The sequence below is a fragment of the Vulpes lagopus genome, chromosome 23 (genome assembly GCF_018345385.1).
Source record: "Vulpes lagopus strain Blue_001 chromosome 23, ASM1834538v1, whole genome shotgun sequence".
In the NCBI taxonomy this organism is placed as follows: domain Eukaryota; kingdom Metazoa; phylum Chordata; class Mammalia; order Carnivora; family Canidae; genus Vulpes; species Vulpes lagopus.
Window position 1 is genome coordinate 52567429 of NC_054846.1, and position 21210 is coordinate 52588638.

The 21210-nt window shown below is 35.0% G+C and overlaps 2 protein-coding genes across 3 annotated transcripts in view; both read right to left on the reverse strand.

Moving 5' to 3' along the window:
* Positions 1 to 21210, reverse strand: part of AGBL4 (AGBL carboxypeptidase 4) — a 1348432-nt gene that overhangs the window by 1004155 nt on the left and 323067 nt on the right. The window lies entirely within an intron of this gene.
* LOC121481652 (V-type proton ATPase subunit e 1-like) lies at positions 14717 to 15495 on the reverse strand. Its single transcript, XM_041739185.1, has one exon. The coding sequence runs from the start codon at positions 15491 to 15493 to the stop codon at positions 15248 to 15250; it is 246 nt and encodes an 81-aa protein (XP_041595119.1). The 5' UTR covers positions 15494 to 15495; the 3' UTR covers positions 14717 to 15247.

Here is a 21210-nt window from a genome sequence, read left to right on the forward strand (position 1 = left end):
ATGCTATCCATAAATGTTACCATAATACCCAACTGAGAAAAAGATTTTGGGGGAAAATAAAACATAGCAACATCTCTGAGGAATACAGATATAACACTTCTTATGAATGTTTAGCAAATCAAGTCCAATGACAGATAAAGAGGCTATTATATAATGAGCAAGTAGGAAATGCAACATTGGTTTAGAAAGACAATGAGATTCACCATTATAACAAAAAAAATATTGTAACCTAAATATACTCAGAAAAAGCTATTTGCTCTAAGCCAACATTTGTTCCTGATAAAAACTGCCAGCAAACTAGGAACAGAAGAAAAATTAATCAACCTAATAAAAGACATTTACCAAAGAAAATCAGTAACCAATATCATATTTATTAATGAAATATTGAATGCTTTCCCCCTAAAATCAGGATCAAGGCTAAGATATTTTCTGTAATTCCACCTATTCAACGTTGTACTAGAAGTTCTAATCAGTGAAAGAAAAGCAAAACAAAATGGGGGTGGGACAGGGTAACTGGGTGATGAGCATTAAGGAGGGCACTTAATGTAATGAGCACTGGGCATTATTATATGCAACTGATGAAATCACTAAATTCTACCCATGAAACAAATAACACATGTTAACTAAACTGAAATAAATTAAAAAATAAAAACAAAAAAATAATAAAGTCAAATTGAGGCAAAGGAAAAAAACAAAAGACAGAGATTGAGAGCAAAGAATAAAATGAATAAAGATATACTGGCTTTTTTTTTTTTTAGGTAACATGATCATGCAGAAAATCCTACAAAATCTATTTTAAAAGCTTCTATATTAAAAAGTTACAAGTACTGATAAGTAAGTTTAGGATACAAGATCAATACACAGAAAACAACTGTATTTCTATGCACAATTGGAAATTAGACACAATGCCTATTATAACAGCATCAGAAATATGAAATACTTAGGAATAAACATGACAAGAGATGTCAAAGGCCTGTACACTGATTATTGCAAAACATTGTTTAGAAAATTTAAAAAGACCTAAGTAAATGGATAAAACATATTGTGTTCACAAAAAAGGAAGTCTCATTACATTAAAATATTATTTCTGTCTAAATTGATCTGTAGATTTAATGCAGTCCCAAGAAAACCCAAAAGGCAAACAGAGAGGTTGAGGGGTGCCTATGTGGCTGTCAGTTAAGCGCCTCTTAGTTTAGGCTCAGGTCATAATGTCAGGGTCCTGGGATCCAGCCCAGTGTCAGGCTATGCACTCAGTGGGGAATCTGTTTAAGGAATCCCTTTCCTTACCCGCTGCACCTCCCTCCCTCAAATAATAAATAAATCTTTAAAAATATAAAAGTAAAACTAGAGAAGTTAATTCAAAAATTCATATGGAAATGCAAAGGATCTAGAATACCCAAAGTATCTTGGAAAAAGAATAAAGTTAGAGGAATTACACTACCTGATTTCAAGACATTGTAAAGCAACAATATTCAAGACAGTGTTGTATTTGCATCAGGACTGACAAAATACATTAATGAAACAGAACAGGGAGTCTAGAAACTAGTCTATACATTTGGCCTTCAACCAAGGTACAAAGACACTTCAAAGGTGAAAGAATAGTCCTTTCAATAGATGGTGCTAAAACAATTGGACATCCATAAGCAAAAAAGAACAAACAAAAAGGAAAGGGAAGGAAGGGAGGCAAAGAAAAGAGAGAGGGGAAGAGTGAGAGGGACAGAGAGAGAGAAATGTATCTGTACTTGCACCATATACAAAAATCAATTCAAAATGGATCACATGACTAAAGGTAAAATTTTAAAGTATAAAACTTAGAAAACTTGGGAGATCTTTTGGACCTTGGGTTAGCTAAAGATTTCTTAGACACATAGCACCAAAATCAAAGAAAAATTAGCACCATAAAGAAAAATTAGCACCATAAAGAAAAATAACTTGGATCTCATCAAGATTAAGAATGAAAACATAAGAGTTGGGAGAAAGTACTTGCAAATCTCACATCTGATAGAGTTTATATTCAGACTATATAAATAATTCCCAATATACAATGTTAAGAAAATAAACAGCCAGACTAAAATATTCAAAAGGTTGGGGAATACACACTTTATTAAAAAGATACCCAGATGGCAAATAACAACACCAGAGAAAATTCACCATCATTAGTCATTAGAGAAATGTAGATTAAAACTCCAAGGAGACACCAACATAAAAATAACTAAAATTAAAAAGACTAGCCCTATCTCCTGGTTGAAATGTAAAATGGTACAACTTTGGAAAGTTCTTTCAAAGTTACATAAATATATCTACCGTTTGACTCAGTCATTCTACTACAAGGTATTTACCTAAGAGAAATAAGTACACTAGTATAGAAAAGTTCATGGCAGTTTTGTTTGTAATGGCCCCAAATTAGAAACAATCCAAATATCTACCAACAATTAAATAAATCTGATTGTGCTATATCCCTGCAAAGACACTATCTAGCAATAAGAAGAAATGTAGTATTGATATGCAACAATATGGATGAATCTCTAATTGTGCTGAGTGGAAGAAGTCACACAAAAGGAGTTCATAATGGATTTTATGAATTTATGTAAAAATCTAGGACATGGAAACTGATCTGTAGTGTCAAAATGCAGATCAGGGGTTACCTGATGATAGAGTGGTAAACATGGAGGGACAGCAACTCAAGAAAATTATTGGGGGATGGATCCCTGGGTGGCATACCAGTTTGGCGCCTGCCTTTGCCCCAGGGCGTGATCCTGAAGACCCGTGATCGAATCCCACATTGGGCTCCCAGTGCATGGAGCCTGCTTCTCCCTCTGCCTGTGTCTCTGCCTCTCTCTCTCTCTCTCTGTGACTATCATAAATAAATAATAATTTATATAAAAAAAAAGACAATTATTGGGAATGATGAGTATTTTCATTATCTTGCTTACTATCACAGTTTTACAGATGAGATAGATAATAAATGTTAAAACTTATTAAATTACATACTTTAGTCACATACAGTTTTTTTTGTATCAATTAGAACTCAGTATAACTTTTGAAATGGAATATTGAATTATTAACATCAACTATATAGCAGGCTTTTATTTTGCCTCTTCCAGTTTCCCTAAAACATACTTTGAAAGACTGGGAAGAAGGTATAGGGAAACATCTTTTACTGAAAATGACAAATAAGCTAGACAGCCAACATATTTACAAAATTTAGGCAACCTTTCCACCAGTTAAAGACCTATATGGTAGAAAACAGAGTAAGCAGTAACCAACATGTTTTGCTACCCGAAATTCAGCAAAGTGGCAGGTGAGACAGGCAGCGAGTCATTGTTCTTCAACTTTGTTTTTTGTCTTAGAAATGTGCAGTCTGGTCATTTAAACCCAGGAATAGATATAAAGCATTAATGACACAAATTCTATGTGGATTCAGATATATTCAATCCTAGAAATTACAATGACACACTGTATGCTAACTTGTAAAACTCAATAGGCATTGATGAAGATAGGAAAAGTTGTGTGTATTCTCAATTTGAAGAATGAGACAATCAGATAAAGTTCTCACCTTTATCCAGAAAACTTCATCAGATTACAAGGAAACTAAGCTAAGAACTGTACACACACCACCTTCCCAACTGCAAATCTATGTAGAGGCTTCTACATATAAATGAACAATGAGCAGGATCAAAGACATACTACAAATGACACTTCTTAATTGAGTTTTGGAAAATATGACAAGAAAAATAAAACTGTTAACTTGTCAAAGAAAGTGGCAAAAAAAGGAAAAGGAACATCATCCTGAAAAATCATCAGAGGATTATAATTCTGAAAGTTATTTATTAAAGCATGCAGAAAAAAAATGAGAAAATGTTTGGCACAATCAATATACTGTAAGAACATGATGGAGAAGAGACATCTAGCTGCCCACCAAAATTTCAAAATTTTATAGCATAGAATTGTTGCTGATCAGCTAGGGCTACATTTCTCAGAACCTTTGCATCAAAGTGTTGCTATGAAACTAATTCTTGCGAATTTAGAATGTAAGTAGATATGATGTGTGTTACTTCTAGGTTAGAACTTTTCAAAAGTGAGTCAAATTTTTTCACTTTGTTTCCCTTCCACTAGTTAAATGCAGAGGGTACTGAGACCCTCTATGAAATAATAGAGCTACAAAAGTGAAAGCACGTGGGTCCCTGGATCAACATGTGAAGAATATCCATTTGGCAACCAGGGATATGTACTGAATTATTATGTGAGTGAGAAATAGAACTCTATTTGTTTAGCCTAGAAAATTACAAAGTGGTCTTGTAATAGCAGTTACTGGTACCTCAATTAATACATGTTAATACATGTAACCTCTATAAAACAAGAACAAAAGCCACCAGGATAGAATAACCTGATAAGAAATGTTAACAGAATTAAATGCAATAGTATAAATGAAAAAATAAAAAAGAATTTGATGCTAAAGGAATATAAGAAAAAAAGTATAAATAGTTGTATTGAATTATCCATTGGGAATAGTAAAAAGAAAAAAAAGAGAAAAAAGAAATATTGCTTAAATATAACTAATCAATTGGAGATGACCTAGAGGGAATTAGGGTTTTCCATTGGGAATAGTAAAAAGAAAGAAGGAGAGAAAAAGGTAATATTGCTTAAATATAACCAATCAATTGGAGATGACCTAGAGGGAATTAGGGTAAGTGAAATAAATCAGACGGATAAACACAAATACCACATGATTTCATGGACATGTAGAGTCTAAATAACAGAACAAATTAACAAACAACAAAAACAAAATAGAAACATAAATATAGAGGAAAAACTAGTGGTTGCTAGAGGAGAGGGTGCTGGAGGGATAGGCAATATAAGGAAGAGGATTATAAGACATTAACTTCCACTTATAAATAAGTCATGGGGATAAAAATTACAGCATAGGAAATATATTCAATAATATTGCAATAATTATGTACGGTGACAGATGGTGGTGAGCATTTAATAATGTATATAATTGTTGAATCTATGTACATTTGAAACTAATATAATAGTATATTTATATTATGTTATATTAATGTTATATGATATGTAAAATTAAAATTATATAAAAATATAAAATATATTTATATAACTAAATCATATACTAATATATAATTAAAATTAAATAAATAACATGCTTTCTAATGTTTAATGTTATTCAAATATATATCATAAATATGATATGTAATAATTAAAATTATTAATAGTACTATTATAATTGGTTGACTTTTTTTTTTTATAATTGGTTGACTTAAAAAGAAAGTAATCTTCCGGACTGCAGAAGAAAGAGTAAAGAAACTAAACAATATTTGAAAGTAAAGCAAAAGAATGTGATATTGAGGGTGCAGAAAGAACAGGAATTCTATCATTGCAACAAAGACCAGAACCACTCAAGTAAAAGTAGTAATAAATACATACCTAAAACAAAACAAAAAAAAACCTTCCAGAGCAGGAAAGAAGCCCAACTATGCAAAGCATTTCTGATAGAATTAATGGAATGAGACTGACATGGAGACACGTTCTGGTAAGATATCTGAATTATAGTGATGGAATAAAAAAATAAGCATGGGGAGGAGGAATCAGTAGGTTATCCACAATGGAATAAATATAATGGCAGTTTTATGTTTCTCCTCTTTGAGATAAAATGTCAGAAGATGACACAGCAACAAATAATCAGTTAAGTGCCTCTTGATTTCAGCTCAGGTCATGACCTCAGGTTGTGAGATTGAACCTTACATTTGGTTCCACATGTGGAGGCTACTTATTATTTTTTTTGAGGCTACTTAATATTATCTTCCTATCCCTCTCCCCGTGCAAAAAAAAATTTTTCCTAAAGCCCAAACCCATTTTTCCTAAAAATTTGAAAAAAAAAAAAAAAAGACCACCTCAACTCTAAAACTCCCACCTCTGCCTTCCTCCTTTCTTATTAGGAACATAAGGGAAACAATGTATGTTTTGGTTGCTATCTTGGCAAGACGGCGGTTAAAACTCAGATTCTGGAACATGGGGATTGATCATTGTTTTTCTAATCAACACAAGAGTGGGATTTTTAGGGGAGAGCATCGTATTTTCATAGCAGAAGCATTTTGGTGCTCTGTCCCTCATTACAGTAACAACTGTAACAACAACAGTAACCAACTGTTGACAGTTGGTAATGTGATTATGGACAGTAGCTCTGTTTAAGGGAAATATAAGGTAGTTACTAGTAGACATACCATTACAAAATGCTTCCTGCTAGCAGCTAGAGAGAAATGAATGTGGAACCTATTAGTATTGGAATTACATGTCAAAAGCAGAGTTCAATTTTATTTCTGTCATAACAAGCAGGCCAGAGATTGGACAGTTATTTACACTATTGCTTGTTTTCTGACATGAATATTCTAGTATAAAAATCAACTTGTTTGGACACCTTTTAGTACATAACACTTTGTGTGAATTAAGATCATCTCATAAGAGATAAAATTAAAGCATTTCTTAGGTGCCCTGAGGCTTCAGGAAATTTTAATTGTATTACAATTGTATTACAAGTAAAGACTATGTTGGAATAGGTGGTACTAATATGTCATCCATCATCATTCATTCACAGGTGCTAGGTTAGGTTTCCTCATTTGCACTGGAAAACTATGATCAAGGCAATGGAGATTCAAATATTATATAAAATATTATCTCTGCTCTCAAGTATCTCAATCTACCGGGAAAGACCAATATGCAGTAATCTTTACAACATAGTATGCTGAGACGATGGGCACCTAACTGGAAGATGAATACAAAATGATCAACAAATGAGGACAGAATCCTTGAATACATACAGAGGGAGCTATATGACAAAGGCAATGGAAGACAAAATGCCAGGCATAGTAAGAGAAATAAATGTATTACAAAATGGTTAAAACTTAGTGTGAGGAGGGAAAACTAAGGGTAGAAAGGTACAGAGAGGCCAACTCATGGAGGAATGAACCTGCATGTTAATTTGAGGCACTTGGGCTTTATCCTGAGGGCTGAATTAAAGCTGGTTAATTGGCATGATATCATTTGCATTGAAAAGACTTTTCAACTCCTATGGTGAAAAGTTCAAAGGCTAGAGTGTGGGCTAATCCATATGACCATTGGACCAAAACCTTCAAATTCAGAGGATGGTATTGTATTTCTATATTAATATTCATTGGAAAGAAATCAGCTTTATTGTTCATTTAACTGTTCTTAAGAACAGTGTTCTCTGAATTATAAATGGCATTTTGCTGAATCTACATGCTTCAAGAAATGCAACAAGAGACAAAGAGAGGGAAGACTAGAGAAAACAGTCATTGACTGCTTATCTACCACATGTGAGACACTGTACTAAGTACTCTGAATATATTTCATTTTATCTTCTCCATGAGGTAAGTCTTATCATACCCACTTTACGGATAATTTAATTTACAGATAATTCAGTTTATAAACTGAAATTCAGAGGAATGAAATTGCCCAGAAATACACAATTTTTGTTAAGATATATCAAACTCGGGGATCCCTGGGTGGCGCAGCGGTTTGGCGCCTGCCTTTGGCCCAGGGCGCGATCCTGGAGACCCGGGATCGAATCCCACGTCAGGCTCCCGGTGCATGGGACCTGCTTCTCCCTCTGCCTGTGTCTCTGCCTCTCTCTCTCTCTCTCTGTGACTATCATAAATAAAAAAAAAAAAAAAAAGATATATCAAACTCCAAGGCTTTTTCTCTTTTCAATATACTGCTCTATCTTCCTGGGAAAGGGGGGAGATAAAAGATTGCAAGCTAAGGAAGCTAAGAGCGTTATAAAATACAGGAATATATAGGGACCAGTGTTGCTCTTATCTATAGCAATTATTTGCATTTAAGTGCTATAGAAAAGATTTCTGGATATGGCACTATGAAGAGGTAAATGAATCATTTCTCTGAAAAAAAAAAAGTACGTTTGTATCTTTGGAGTAAATACCTAGTAGTGGAATATCTGGGTCATAGAGTAGCTCTATTTTTAGCTTCTTGAGGAACCTCTAAACCTCACTTTTGTCCAGAGTGGCTGCACCAGCTTGCATGGTATATGGTGTAACAAAAGGTACAGTTTGAGTCTTCCACATGAGGCTGTTCAATTTTCCTAGCAATTTCTTGAAGAGACTTTTTTCCTTTGGATATTCTTTCCTGCTTTGTCAAAGATTAGTTGACCACAGAGTTTGAGGGTCTGTCTTGTGTTCCATTGATCTACATGTCTGTTTTTGTGCTAGTACCATACTGTCTTGAAGATTATAGCTTTGCAATATCCCTTGAAGTCTTGTACTGTGATGCTACCATGTTTGGTTTTCTTTTCCAACATAAGTTTGGCCCCAAATAGGGGTCTTTTCTGGTTCCATACAAATTTTAGGATTATTTGTTCCAGCTCGGTGAAAAATGGTGATGGCATTTTGATATGGATTGCATTTAATGTGTAGATTGCTCTGGGTAGCAGACATTTTAACAATATTTATTCTTCCAATCCATGGCCATGGAATGTTTTTCCATCTCTTTGTGTCTTCCTCAGTTTCTTTCATAAGTGTTCTATAGTTTTTAGAGTACAGATACTTTACCTCTTTGGTTACATTTATTTCTAGAGATCCTATGGTTTTTGATGCAATAGTAACAGGATCGATTCCTTACTTTCTCTTTCTTCTGTCTCATTATTAGTGTATAGAAATGCAACTGATTTTTGTGCATTGATTTCATATTCTGCTATGTTGCTGAATTCCTGTATGAGTTCTAGCAATTTGGGGGTGTGGTTTTTTGGGTTTTCCACATAAAGTAGAGAGTGAGGATTGAGAGTTTGGCTTCTTCTCTGCCAATATGAATGCCTTTTCTTTCTTTTTTGTTGTCTGATTGCTGAGGCTAGGACTATGTTGAACAACAGTAGTGAGAGTGGGTATCCCTATTGTGTTCCTTAGAAGAAAGGCTCTGTTTCTCCCTATTAAGAATGATACTTGCTGTGGGCTTTTCTTAGATGGCTTTTATGATCTTTATGAGGTATATTCTCTCTATCCCTACACTGTGGAGAGTTTTAATCAAGAAAGGATGTTGTATTTTGTCAAATGCTTTTTCTGTATCAATTGAGAAGACCATATAGCTCTTGTCCTTTCTTTTATTAATGTAATGTATCTCATTAATTGATTTGCAGATGTTGAACAAACCGTGCAGCACAGGAATAAATCCCACTTGGTCATGGTGAATAATTCTTTTGATGTACTGCAGGATCCTATTAAGCTAGTATCTTGGTGAAAATTTTGGCTTCTGTGTTCTTCAGGGATATTGGCCTGTAATTCTCCCTTTAATGGGGTCTTTGTCTGGTTTTGGGATCAAGGTAATGTTGGCCTCATAGAACATGTGTGGAAGTTTTCCTTCCATTTCTATTGTTTGAAACATCCTCAGAAGAATATGTATTAGTTCTTCTTTAAATGTAAAATTCCCCTGGGAAGTCTTCAGACCCTGGACTCTTATTTTTCAAAAAGTTGTTGATTACTTCTTCAATTTCCTTGCTGGTTATGGGTCTGTTCAGATTTTCCATTTCTTCCTGCTTCAGTTTTGGCAGTTCATAAGTTTCTAGGAATGCCTCCATTTCTTCCAGATTGCCTAATTAGTTGGCATATAGTTGCTCATAATATGTTCTTAAAATTGTTTGTATTTCTTTGGTGTTGTTTGTGATCTCTCCTCTTTCATTCATGATTTTATTAATTTGGATCCTTTCTCTATTCTTTTTGATACAGCTGGCTAGGGGTTTATCTATCTAATTAATTGTTTCTAGTTTCATTGATCTGTTCTACTATTCTTTTGGTTTCCTTTTCATTGATTTCTGCTCTAATCTTTACTGTTTATCTTCTCCTGATTGATTTAGGCTTTATTTGCTATTCTTTCTCCAGTTCCTTTAGGTGTAAGGTTAGCTTATATGTTCAAGATTTTTCTATTTTTTTCGAGAAAGGCTTCTATTTAATGTACTTCCCTCTTAGGATCACCTTTGCTGTATCCAAAGGTTTTGACCAGTGATGTTTTCATCTTCATTCATTTCCATAAATTTTTAAACTCTTCTTTAATTTCCTGGTAGTGATCCAAAGGGGCACCTGCACCTCAATGTTCATAGCAACAAGGTCCACAATACCCAAACTGTGGAAAAAGTCAAGATGTCCATTGACAGAAGAATGGATAAAAAAGATGTGGTATTTATAATATACAATGGAACATTACTCAGCCATCAGAAAGGATGAGTACTTACCATTTACATCAACATAGATGGAACTGGAGGGTATTATGCTGAGAGAAATAAATCAATTAGAGAAAGACAATTATCACATGGTTTCAATCATATGTGGAATATAAGAAACAGTGCAGAGGACCATAGGGTAAGGGAGGGAAAACCGAATTGGAAGTCATCAGAGAGGGAAAAAAAAAAAAAGAGAGACTCTGAATTATAGGAAACTGAGAGTTGCTGGAGGAGAGGTGGGAGGGGCATGGGATAATTGGGTGATGAGCATTAAGGAGGGTACATGATATGATGAGCACTTGAGTGTTATACATAACTGATAAATTATTGAACACTACATCTTAAAATAAGTACGTACTATAAGTTGCCTAATTTAATATAAAATTTTTTAAAAGCTTAGTAATTTATAAAGTGACATTAAAAGTGACTGAGAAAGATCACAATTTAAATGAAAGAAATTCTACAACAGATAAATATGGATTCATTAAACTAAGCCACGTGAGGTTAACTTTTGAGCTGAACTTCTTGGAATTTTGCTTTTATCTCTTCTATGACCTTTCTTATTTTTAAGTATTAGATTTTGACCACATTGCATGTAATATGGCCATGAGGAAACAGTCATTTTTAATTTATATTTTTTGTCCAAAAAAAATAGTAATAAATATATTTTAAAATGGAAAAAAAAAACAAGTACAAAACTAAACAAAGTTGTCCAAAACAATAATTTCCAGTATCTGGAAGCTAGGCAAAGGCAGCCAACAAAATGAGAAGCATTTATTCTTGAAAATCTTTTAGAGCTTTGGGTAAGAATAACAGAATTTGGCAGTCTTGTTCTTGGAATGCTCCTATTCCACTCCCCAGTTCCACAGATGAAACTATAATTGTTTTATCACTGTGGGATGACAACAAAAACCAGCAGCTTTGCAACCAGAGAGGTAGAAATGATTTGGGACACAATTTTAAAAGGCTACAGCTTTGTCAGATAAAAGTGGTGAACTTGGTAAAAAACAAATGGGGGGGGGGGAACTAGCTTATTCGAGGTTTCAGCTCCAACTGTGGCTATCATGGAACACTAGACATTTAAAGAGATCCTGGAAATGAAAAAGCCATTGAAAGTCTGAAATAAACTTGCCACAAATCCCTCTTTGGCTTCCTTAAAAATTATGAGTATGGATTGGGAAACCTGAGACAGTCTAGCAAGAAATAAAAGCCAAGACAGACTTGAGAACTACCTGTAACTGTGAATGGACTCCCCACCCCCAACCCTTACACTAAACTATTTGCAAGATGTTCAAGCTTTAAGGGCTGGGATGTATTTGAGAACAATATTTGAGTACAACTCATTGGCTGACAGCTAAGCAATGAAAACACAGAGATGACTTACAGGAATTGAGGCTAAACAATAAAAATAATACATAATGCAGCTAAAGCAGTCCTTAAAGTAAAATTTATAGCTTAAAATGCTTTTTAAATTAACCCAGTGGAAGGAAGACTTTCACAACATATGTACATCAAATCACTGAGTTGTACACTTTAAATGTCTTATAATTTTGTCAATTATACCTCAATAAAATTGTAAAAAACGTTTATTACAAAATAAGAAATCTAAAATCAATACTCTAATTTACTTTAGGAAGATAGAAAAGAATAGCAAATCAAAAACAAGGTAAACAGAAGACAGAAAATACAAAAGATCAGACTGAAAATCAATAAAAAAGAAAAAATACTATAGAATTGATGAAACCAAATTGATGACTTTTTAAGATGAAGATAGTTGGCAGAGCTTCAGCTAGAAACTAAGAAGTTAAAATAAAAGATATACATTTCTAAAATAAGTAATGAAAGCTGGAACATTGCTACTGACTTTTAAAAAGACAAAAAAAAAGTTCACCACCTACTCCAGTTCATATAGTTAATTTCAACACTCATTTCTATAGGATTTAATAGTCTATGACACAGCCTCTAGCTTCTGAGGTATCATTTTCCTTAATATAATTCCAATGACTTGGAGTAAGTCATGACTTAAGTATTACTCTAACTATAATTTCTATCTTCCTATCAAATTTAAAGAGATTTCTTTTCAGAAATCAATAAACATCAAAATTACTCAGCAGATATTTGCAGAGCACCTAGTTTAGCCAAGTATTCTGTTGACTGTTGTTGACACTAAAATGAATAAAATAGCCTCTGCCTCTAACACAGAGCCCATAGTACAGTGAGAGATACAGGTATAAAAACATAAATATGACCCATTGTGTTAAGACTTGTAAAATGCAATGGAAAAGAATAAATGCCTAATTCTTCTGGAATGGAAGTAAAAAAAAAAAAAGGTATCTTGAGCTAGCAATTGAATGAAGACTTATCAATGATCATCAGAATGATCACCTGACAAGAAGGAACAGAAAAGAATTTCAGGAGGAGGGACAACTCTTTGCAGCAGAAGCATAAATATGTGTAGCCCAAGACTGTTTCCATTACTGGTCATGAAGCTCTCATAGGTGGAATATAAAGCAAAACCATTAGTGATTTATAAGGATCCATAAAATGGGAGGCAGCTTTCCATATTTATAAATCTATTGAGGAAAAAAAAAACAAGAAATCTATTGGGAATTTTAGGGAAATAAATACAGAGTCAAACCAAGAAACATACTCATAACTATAGTGAACAAATTGATCGCTACCAGAGGGAAGGTGAGTAGAGGTATGGGTTAAATAGGTGCAGGGGGATTGAGGAGTACATCTATTTTGATGAGCACTGGGTATTCCATGTAAGTGTTGAATCACTAAATTGTACACCTGAAACTAATATTAGAACTGTAAATTAACTAACTGGAATTTAAATAAATAAAACTAAAAAAAGAAATTCGTAGAATACCATCAGCCTTAGAGGGTACTAAGACATCTTCTCATCTAACTCTTTTACTTTTAGGTGGAAATTGAGGCTAAACAAGTACCTGCATTTGTTGAAAATCTCCTATGATTAAAGGCATCTGCTATAAAAGGCCTAGCATAAAGCCTACTTGATCCAAACCCTATGTCACAGCACTCTGCCACTGCTGCCCTTCTTGGTCAAACCTCCATCCCTACCAGCACAGTAAGATCCTCCCCCAGAAGATCAGCGCAGCTACCTGACACACGTGTCCATAAATATTTTTGGTGTTTTAAAAGTCAGCAGGATTGGCTGTGATAGAGTCCAAAGTGCACAGTGTTGCTCCTGGCAGGCAAACAGTGTGAGACAGTGTGACAATCGAGATATGAAAAATGCCTGGGACACACTCAGGTACATTATTTGTTCTTCTGAGTGTTTGCCTGAGAGTAATAAGTACAGGGACACCTCTCCAGGGACAAATGAGCTGGCTGGTACCATTTCCCTCCCCCCCTCCATACCCCTCCTCCCATATGCAATGACTCAGCATAAACATGCTTCAATAAACAGCACAGTGCCAACACTGGCTGTCTCACTACTTTCGCGAAGTCCCACCACTGTGCTCTGCTGGTACTGCTTTTATCTGGGAAGCAGATAATGACCTAATGACCAGCACAGCAGGTCCCTTCCCCAGAAGACCAGCACAAACCCCATCCTACCATATCTACTGACCACAGAGTTCTGCAAAGCTTCAGTTCTAGTGGAAATAGCATCAGGTCTCTTGAAACCAGCAGACCAGAACATACCTACTTAAGACTCACAACACTCTGGCCAAAGTCAAAACACTGCCCACTGCAGGTAAGGAGAACCTCTGCAGACAACTGTCCTACAGGATAAAGCAGCCAAAACACAATAGCGGAGTGCACACAGCATGCACGAGAGACATGCACCTGAACCATCAGGCTCTGGACAGTATATGACCTGTTCTTCATAAAACAATTATTCTCAGGAACGGGAAACATAACAAGGTTGTCTAACACACAGAGAAACATAACAAGGTTGTCTAACACACAGAAGAAGACAGAAATCTACACAAAATGCCAAGATGAAGGAATACAGGAAAGAATAAGAAAGGATCGTGGCCAGAGATCTAATCGAAACAGATATAAGTCATATGCCTGATATGGAATTTAAAACAACAATCATAAGAAAAGCATGAAAGACTTCAGGGAGAACATTACTGTAGAGATAAAACAGTTCAAAAACAATCACGAGAAATGAAAAATGCAATAACAGATTTGAAATGGACTGGATGTACTGACTACAAGGATGAAAGAACAGTGGAACAAATAAGTGACAGAAGACAGGATTATGGAAAATAATGAAGCTGAACAAAGGAGAGAAGGTAGAATGATGTATCACGAGCATACACTTAGGGAACTTAATGATTCCATCAAACACAATACTAGTCATATCACAAGAGTCTCAGTAGAAGAAGAGAGAGAGAGAAAAAGAGGGAAAAGGGTTGTTTGAGGAAATTATAGTTGAAACTTCCCTAATCTCAGGAAGGAAATCACATCCAGGAGCACAGAAAATTCTTTTTTTTTTTTTTTCCACAGAAAGCTGAAAAATAATTTATTCCAGTAGATGGCAGAAATAAGAAAGTCATCCTGAAAATATACTTTGGTGTAATTCTTTTGGGACAGATATTCCCTCTGAACATGCTTTCCTACTGACTGCCTTGTCTTGTGACAGTTTTTAAACACTTTGCTGATTCCCATGTTGTGACCAGGCAGGAGTCATCTTCAAATTCACAGGTTCCAAGGAGAGAGCAATGTATTTCTCAGAAGAATAGCACCCTCTATCTCAGCAGAGTGCATAAACATTTTATGGAGTCAGCACAGTTTAGGTTAAGTAGGCACATAATTCATCAAAATGTAAAAAATAGGCAACAAGAAAAAATACTGCATTGTAGAATAAGATATTCAAATATGGTGTGAATGTTTAAGGCAGCTGATGGCCAAAATAGGCAAGTCAAAGAAGGCATTCTGGGTTTGGAGTTGATTTTGCATCTAGAGGAATTCTCTTCGTGACCTCAATGAGCGCTGGAGAGCAGGTCTTCCTCCTCAAGGCCAATGATACTTGAGGTACCAGATGGTTTCATCTTTCAACTGTGGTCCAAAGAGAGGGTTGAGTTGGGCCAGAATTGCATTCAGCCAAAAGAGATAGCAGCAAACTGAACAGGTTATCAACATGGTGATGATAACTCCCCAGTTGGGACCCTTAGGGATGAACCAGGGCACGCAGAAGCCGACGAAGTCCCAGAACATGCTCATCACGATGAGAGGCACCGTGAGGCCATTACACGCCATGGTTGCCGCGGAGCTGCGAACCCCTGCCCAGCAGCCTCTCTTCAGTCCCACCCGGAAGTGTTGGCACAGAAAATTCTTATTAAAATCAACAAAAGTAGGCAAAAACTAAGACTTATTGTAGTTATTTTGCAAAATATAGTGATTAAGAGAAAAGATCCTAGAAGCAGCAAGACAGAAAAAATCCCTAAGTTACAAGGGAAGACACAGGTTAGCAGTAGATCTCTCCACAGAAATTTGGAAACCCAGGAGAGAGTGGCATGATATATTCAATGTGGTGAATGGGAAAAATCTGCAGTAAAGAGTACTCTATCCAGCAAGGCTATCATTCAGAATATGATGCGAGATAAAGAGCACCTGAGTGGCTCAGTCAGTCAAGCATTTGCCTTCAGTCAGAATCCTGGGATACCAGAATCCTGGGATAGAGTTTTGCATCAGGCTCCCTACTTGGTGGGACTTGTTCTCTCTCTCTCTCTCTCTCCCTCTCCCTCTCTCAAATAAATAAATAAAATCTTTAAAGAAAAAAGGGAGAGATAAAGAGTTCCCCAAACAAAAACTAACTGAGTTCATGACTACTAAGCCAACCCTGCAAGAAATATTAAAAGAGACTCTTTGAGGGGGAAGAAAAGACCAAAAGTGACAAAGACTAGAAAGCAACAGAGAATATGTCCAGAAACAATGACCAGAAAAAAGCAATAAAATGGCAGTAAATACATATCTATCAATAATTACTCTGAAAGTAAATGGACTAAATGCTCTAATCAAAGACACAGGATGGTAGAAGAAGGGAAATAATAAATAGTAAAGCTGAAACAAATGGCATAGAAACTAAAAAAGCAGCCGAACAGATAAATGAAACCAGTAACTGAAAAAAAAAAAAAAAAAAGAAACCAGTAACTAGTTCTTTGAAAAAAAGTAATAAAATTGATAAACCCCCAGCCAGACTTTATAAAAGAAGAAAGGAAACAAATAAATAAAATGACAATTTAGGATAGAGAGATCACAACCAATAGAACAGAAATACAAAAGATTATAGGACACTATTATGAAAAATTATATGCCATCAAATTAGAAAATCTGGAAGAAATGGTCAAATTTCTAAAAACATATAAACTACCAAAAGTAGAAACATAAAAAAACAGAAAACTTGAACAGACTGATAACAAAAGAAATCGAATCAGTAATCAAAAACTTCCCAACAGGGGCAGCCTGGGTGGCTCAGAGGTTTAGTGCTGCCTTCAGCCCAGAGCCTGATCCTGGAAACCCGGGATCGAATCCCATGTCAGGTTCCCTGCATGGGGCCTGCTTCTCCCTCTGCCTGTGTCTCTGCCTCTGTGTGTGTGTGTATGTGTGTGTGTGTCTCTCATGAATAAATAAAATAAAATCTTCAAAAAAAAATTCCCAACAAACAAAAGTTCAGGATGAGATGGCTTCCCAGGGGAACTCTATGAGACATTCAAAGAAGAATTAATAACTATTCTTCTCAAACTATCCAAAAATAAAGAAATGGAAGGAAAACTTTTCAAACTCATTCACTGAGGCTAGCATTAACCTGATTCTAAAACCAAACACTCGGCCAAAAAAAAAAAAAGAACTACAGGCCAATATCCTTGATGAACATGGATGCAAAAATTCTCAACAAGATACTAGCAGATCGAATCTAACAGTACATTAACAGAACCATTCACCACAATCAGGTTAGACTTATTCCTGGGCTGCAGGGATGGTTCAATATTCACAAATCAATTAACATGATACCCACTTAATAAAAGAAAGGATAAGAACCATATGATCTTCTCCAACAGATCCAAACAAAGCATTTGACAAATTGCAATATCTATTCATGATAAAAACCCTTAACAATGTAGACATAGAAGGAACATATCTCAATATCAAAAAGGATTTATATGATAAACCCATAGCTAATATCATCCTCAAGGGGGGGGCGGAAATAAGAACTTTTCATCTATGGTCAGAACAAGACAGGGATGTCCACTCTCACCACTGTTATTTAACAAAGTACTGCAAATCCTATCCTCAGGATTCAGACTACACAAAGAAATAAAGGGCATCCAAATAGGCAAGGAAGAAATGAAACGTCTACTATTTGCAGAGTACATGATTCTTTATGTAGAAAACCCAAAAGACTCCATAAAAATACTATTAGAACTGATACACAAATTCAGCAAAGTTGCAGGATACAAAATCTATGTACAGAAATCTGTTGCATTTCTATACACTAATAATGAAGCAGTCGAAAGGAAAAAAAAAAAAAACGAGAAATGGATTCCATTTACACCTGCACCAAAAACCATAAGATACCTAGAAATAAAGCTAACCAAAGGTAAAAGATCTGTACTCTGAAATATTGATGAAAGAAATTAAAGATGACACAAAGAGATGGAAAAACATTTCATACTCATGAGATTAGAAGAAAAAATGTTATTAAAGTATCTATGCTACCCAAAGCAATCTACACATTAAATGCAATCCCTGTGAAAATAAAACCAGCCGTTTTCAAAAAGCTGGAGAAACAATTCTAAAATTTGAATGGAACCACAAAAGACCCTGAATAGCCAAAACAAATTTTAAAAAGAAAAGCAAAGCAGGAGACATCACAATTCTGGACTTTAAGTTATATTACAAACTGTAGGCTCAAGACAGTATGGAACTAGAACAAAAACAGACAAATAGATCAATGAAACAGATTAGAAAATCCAGAAATGAACTCACAACTAGATGGTCAAATCAATCTGGGAAAGAACATCCAATGGAAAAGATATCCAATGGAAAAAAAGACAGTCTCTTCAACAAATGGTGCTGGGAAAAATGGACAGCAACATGCAAAAGAATGAAACTAGACCACCTTCTTATACTGTACATAAAAATTAATTCAAAATGGATGGAAGATGGAAGTGTGAGAAAGGAAACCATCAAAATCTAGAGAACACAGGCAGCAACCTCTTTGACATAGCAACTTCGTACTAGATATGGCTCCTGAGGCAGGGGAAACAAAAGCAAAAATAAACTACTGGGGTTTCATCAAGATAAAAAGCTTCTGCAGTAAAGGAAACAAAACTAAAGGGCAACCTACAGAAATGGGAGAAGATATGTGTAAATAACATGTCTCTTAAAGGGTTAGTATCTAAAATCTATAAGGAATTTGTAAAACTCAATTCTTCAAAACAAATAGTCAAGGTAATAAATGGGCAGAAGACTCTATAGAACTTTTTCCAAAGAAAACATACAGATGGCTAATGGATACATGAAAAGATAATCAACATCATTCATCATCCAGGAAATACAGATCAAAACTACAATGAGATACCACCTCACACCAATCAGAATGTTTAAAATTAACAACATGTAAACAACAGGTATTGGTGAGGATGCAGAGAAAGGAGAAACTTCTTACATTGTTGGTGGGAATGCAAACTGTGCAGCCACTCTGGAAAACAGTATGGAGGTTCCTCAGGAGGTTACTAGGATCCATCTCTTGCACTACTAGGTATTTACCCAATGATACAAAAATACTGATTTATTTATTATTATTATGTTTAAAATGCTGCTGCATTAACAACAATAACCAAATTATGGAAAGAGCCCAAATGTCCATTGACTGATGAATGGATAAAAATGATATAGTATATATATATACAATGGAATATTACTCAGCCATAAAAAGAATGAAATCTTGCCATTTGCAATGATGTGAATGGAGCTAGAAGCTATTAACGCTAAGTGAAATAAGTAGAGAAAGACAAATACCATATGATTTCATATGGTTGCTGCCTGTTTTCTCCTCTAGATCATATGGTATTTCACATATGAGTATGTGGAATTTAAGAAACAAAACAAATGAACATAGAGAGGGATAAAAGGGAAGCAAATCAGAAAACAGACTCTAACTATAGGGAAAAAATTGATGGTTACTGGAGGGGAGAAGGGCAGGGGGATTGGTTAAACAGGTGATACATATTAAGGACACTTGTGAAGAATACCTGGCGTTGTGTATAAGTGATGAATCATTAAATTCTATGTCTGAAACTGATATTACACTGTATATTATCTAACTTAAATAAAAACTTGAAAAATAATAATTAAAAAAAATCTATTCTGATCTCTTCTCTCCCAGGATGGATCAAAAACAAAATCAGAGCTTCAGTTCAACCTTCCCAACTCCCCAGCCCATGCTTCCCATTTCTCCTCTTAATAAAAGTGGGCCCTGTGGAGAAAAAGACATATATATACATATATACACATATATACATACACACACACACACACACACATATATATATATAAATTTTCAACAATCCTTAGTTTAGCATTTCTTCAGGCTGATGAGACAGAAAAAAAAAAAAATCATTACCTGGTAACAGCCTACCTACCTACATCTGCAAACTACTATTTTCCAAAAAAAAAAGAACTAAATCACCATTAAATGATACAATTACAGTCTTTGAAAGATAGTGAGGTGTCACTGTGAGATTTGCTTAATCACAACTTGATACAATGAAAATATGTCAAGCAGTAAGAAAACAAGATGTCAAGTCACAACAAAAGTACAGCACATGCAGTTAATATCATGATCTTCCTTACTCCATACTGATTTTGTTTGACATTTATAATGAGCTTTTGACATTTGAGTGATAGCTACACCAAGATAAGAAATTAGAACACCTGGATATTAGCTTTCCTTAAGCAATAGGTATTGCTGAAACTAGAATTAAAAGTTATTGACAACTAAAATGCTTTTAAATGTCTCAGAGATTTTAAGTTTCATGTCTGAAGTGTGCAAATTGAAGTCCCTATGGATCATCTATTACATTGATTTTCATTCTGTTTTCCACCAAAGAGAGAGGACATTCTCAGGCAGGCCATTCCAAGACGGCCAGCTGAGAACACTGTTCATGAAAGGAGGCTGCGTTGTTGGTATGTTTCATGATCAACTTGGAAGAATCATTTAAAATGGCAATTTTAAATTTAAATATCAGGAAATAGTAGTAAGCCTATCCCCATGGAGTTCACATCTTACCTCAAACAAAAGGCCTGGAGAGGACATCGCAGTTGCCCTATCCAAGAAATGGGCCAGTCTATAGATTACTGTAGCAATGATTCTTAACATTACAATTGTATCTCCTGAGGGAAGACAGTATATAGCAAACACTCCGTGAAAGAAATAAGATTTGAAAAGCATCCTCCAGGGTGCATATACCTTCCAGTTCAGAATCACTCATTTCAATGAACCACTTAATTTCACAGATTAAGAAACTGAAATATACACAAAGTCCTACCTCATATTAGTGGCAGATCTAGCTAAGGACCAAAGTTTCTTAACTGCAAGTTAGCTGTGAGTATTACCACTAATAATAAACCCTACACAGCTGTAGCATTGGCTGGTTTACAAAGCATTTCTGTTTGTTATCTCATTTGATGCACATAATAATCCTGAGTGAAAAGCATACTAAGGATTATTATTTGTATTTAATACATGAGTAAGCAAAGATCCAGAAAGGTAAAATGACTTATCTTAGGGATAAGATAAGGGATAGGGATACTCTAAGGAGGACCTGAGAAGAAGGCAGTAGATTCACAGAAGAATCTATTTTAAAATATTATTGTGGTCGGCACTGAGATTCAGGTTTGTAGTTCATACATTTTAACATGTCCTAACTTTGCTAATAAACAAATTGACTACTAGAGTTTTAGAACTTTAA

Bases quoted from the DNA above. Each gene is read 5' to 3' on its own strand.
- LOC121481652 (XM_041739185.1), bottom strand. From the start codon at position 15,493: ATGGCGTGTAATGGCCTCACGGTGCCTCTCATCGTGATGAGCATGTTC.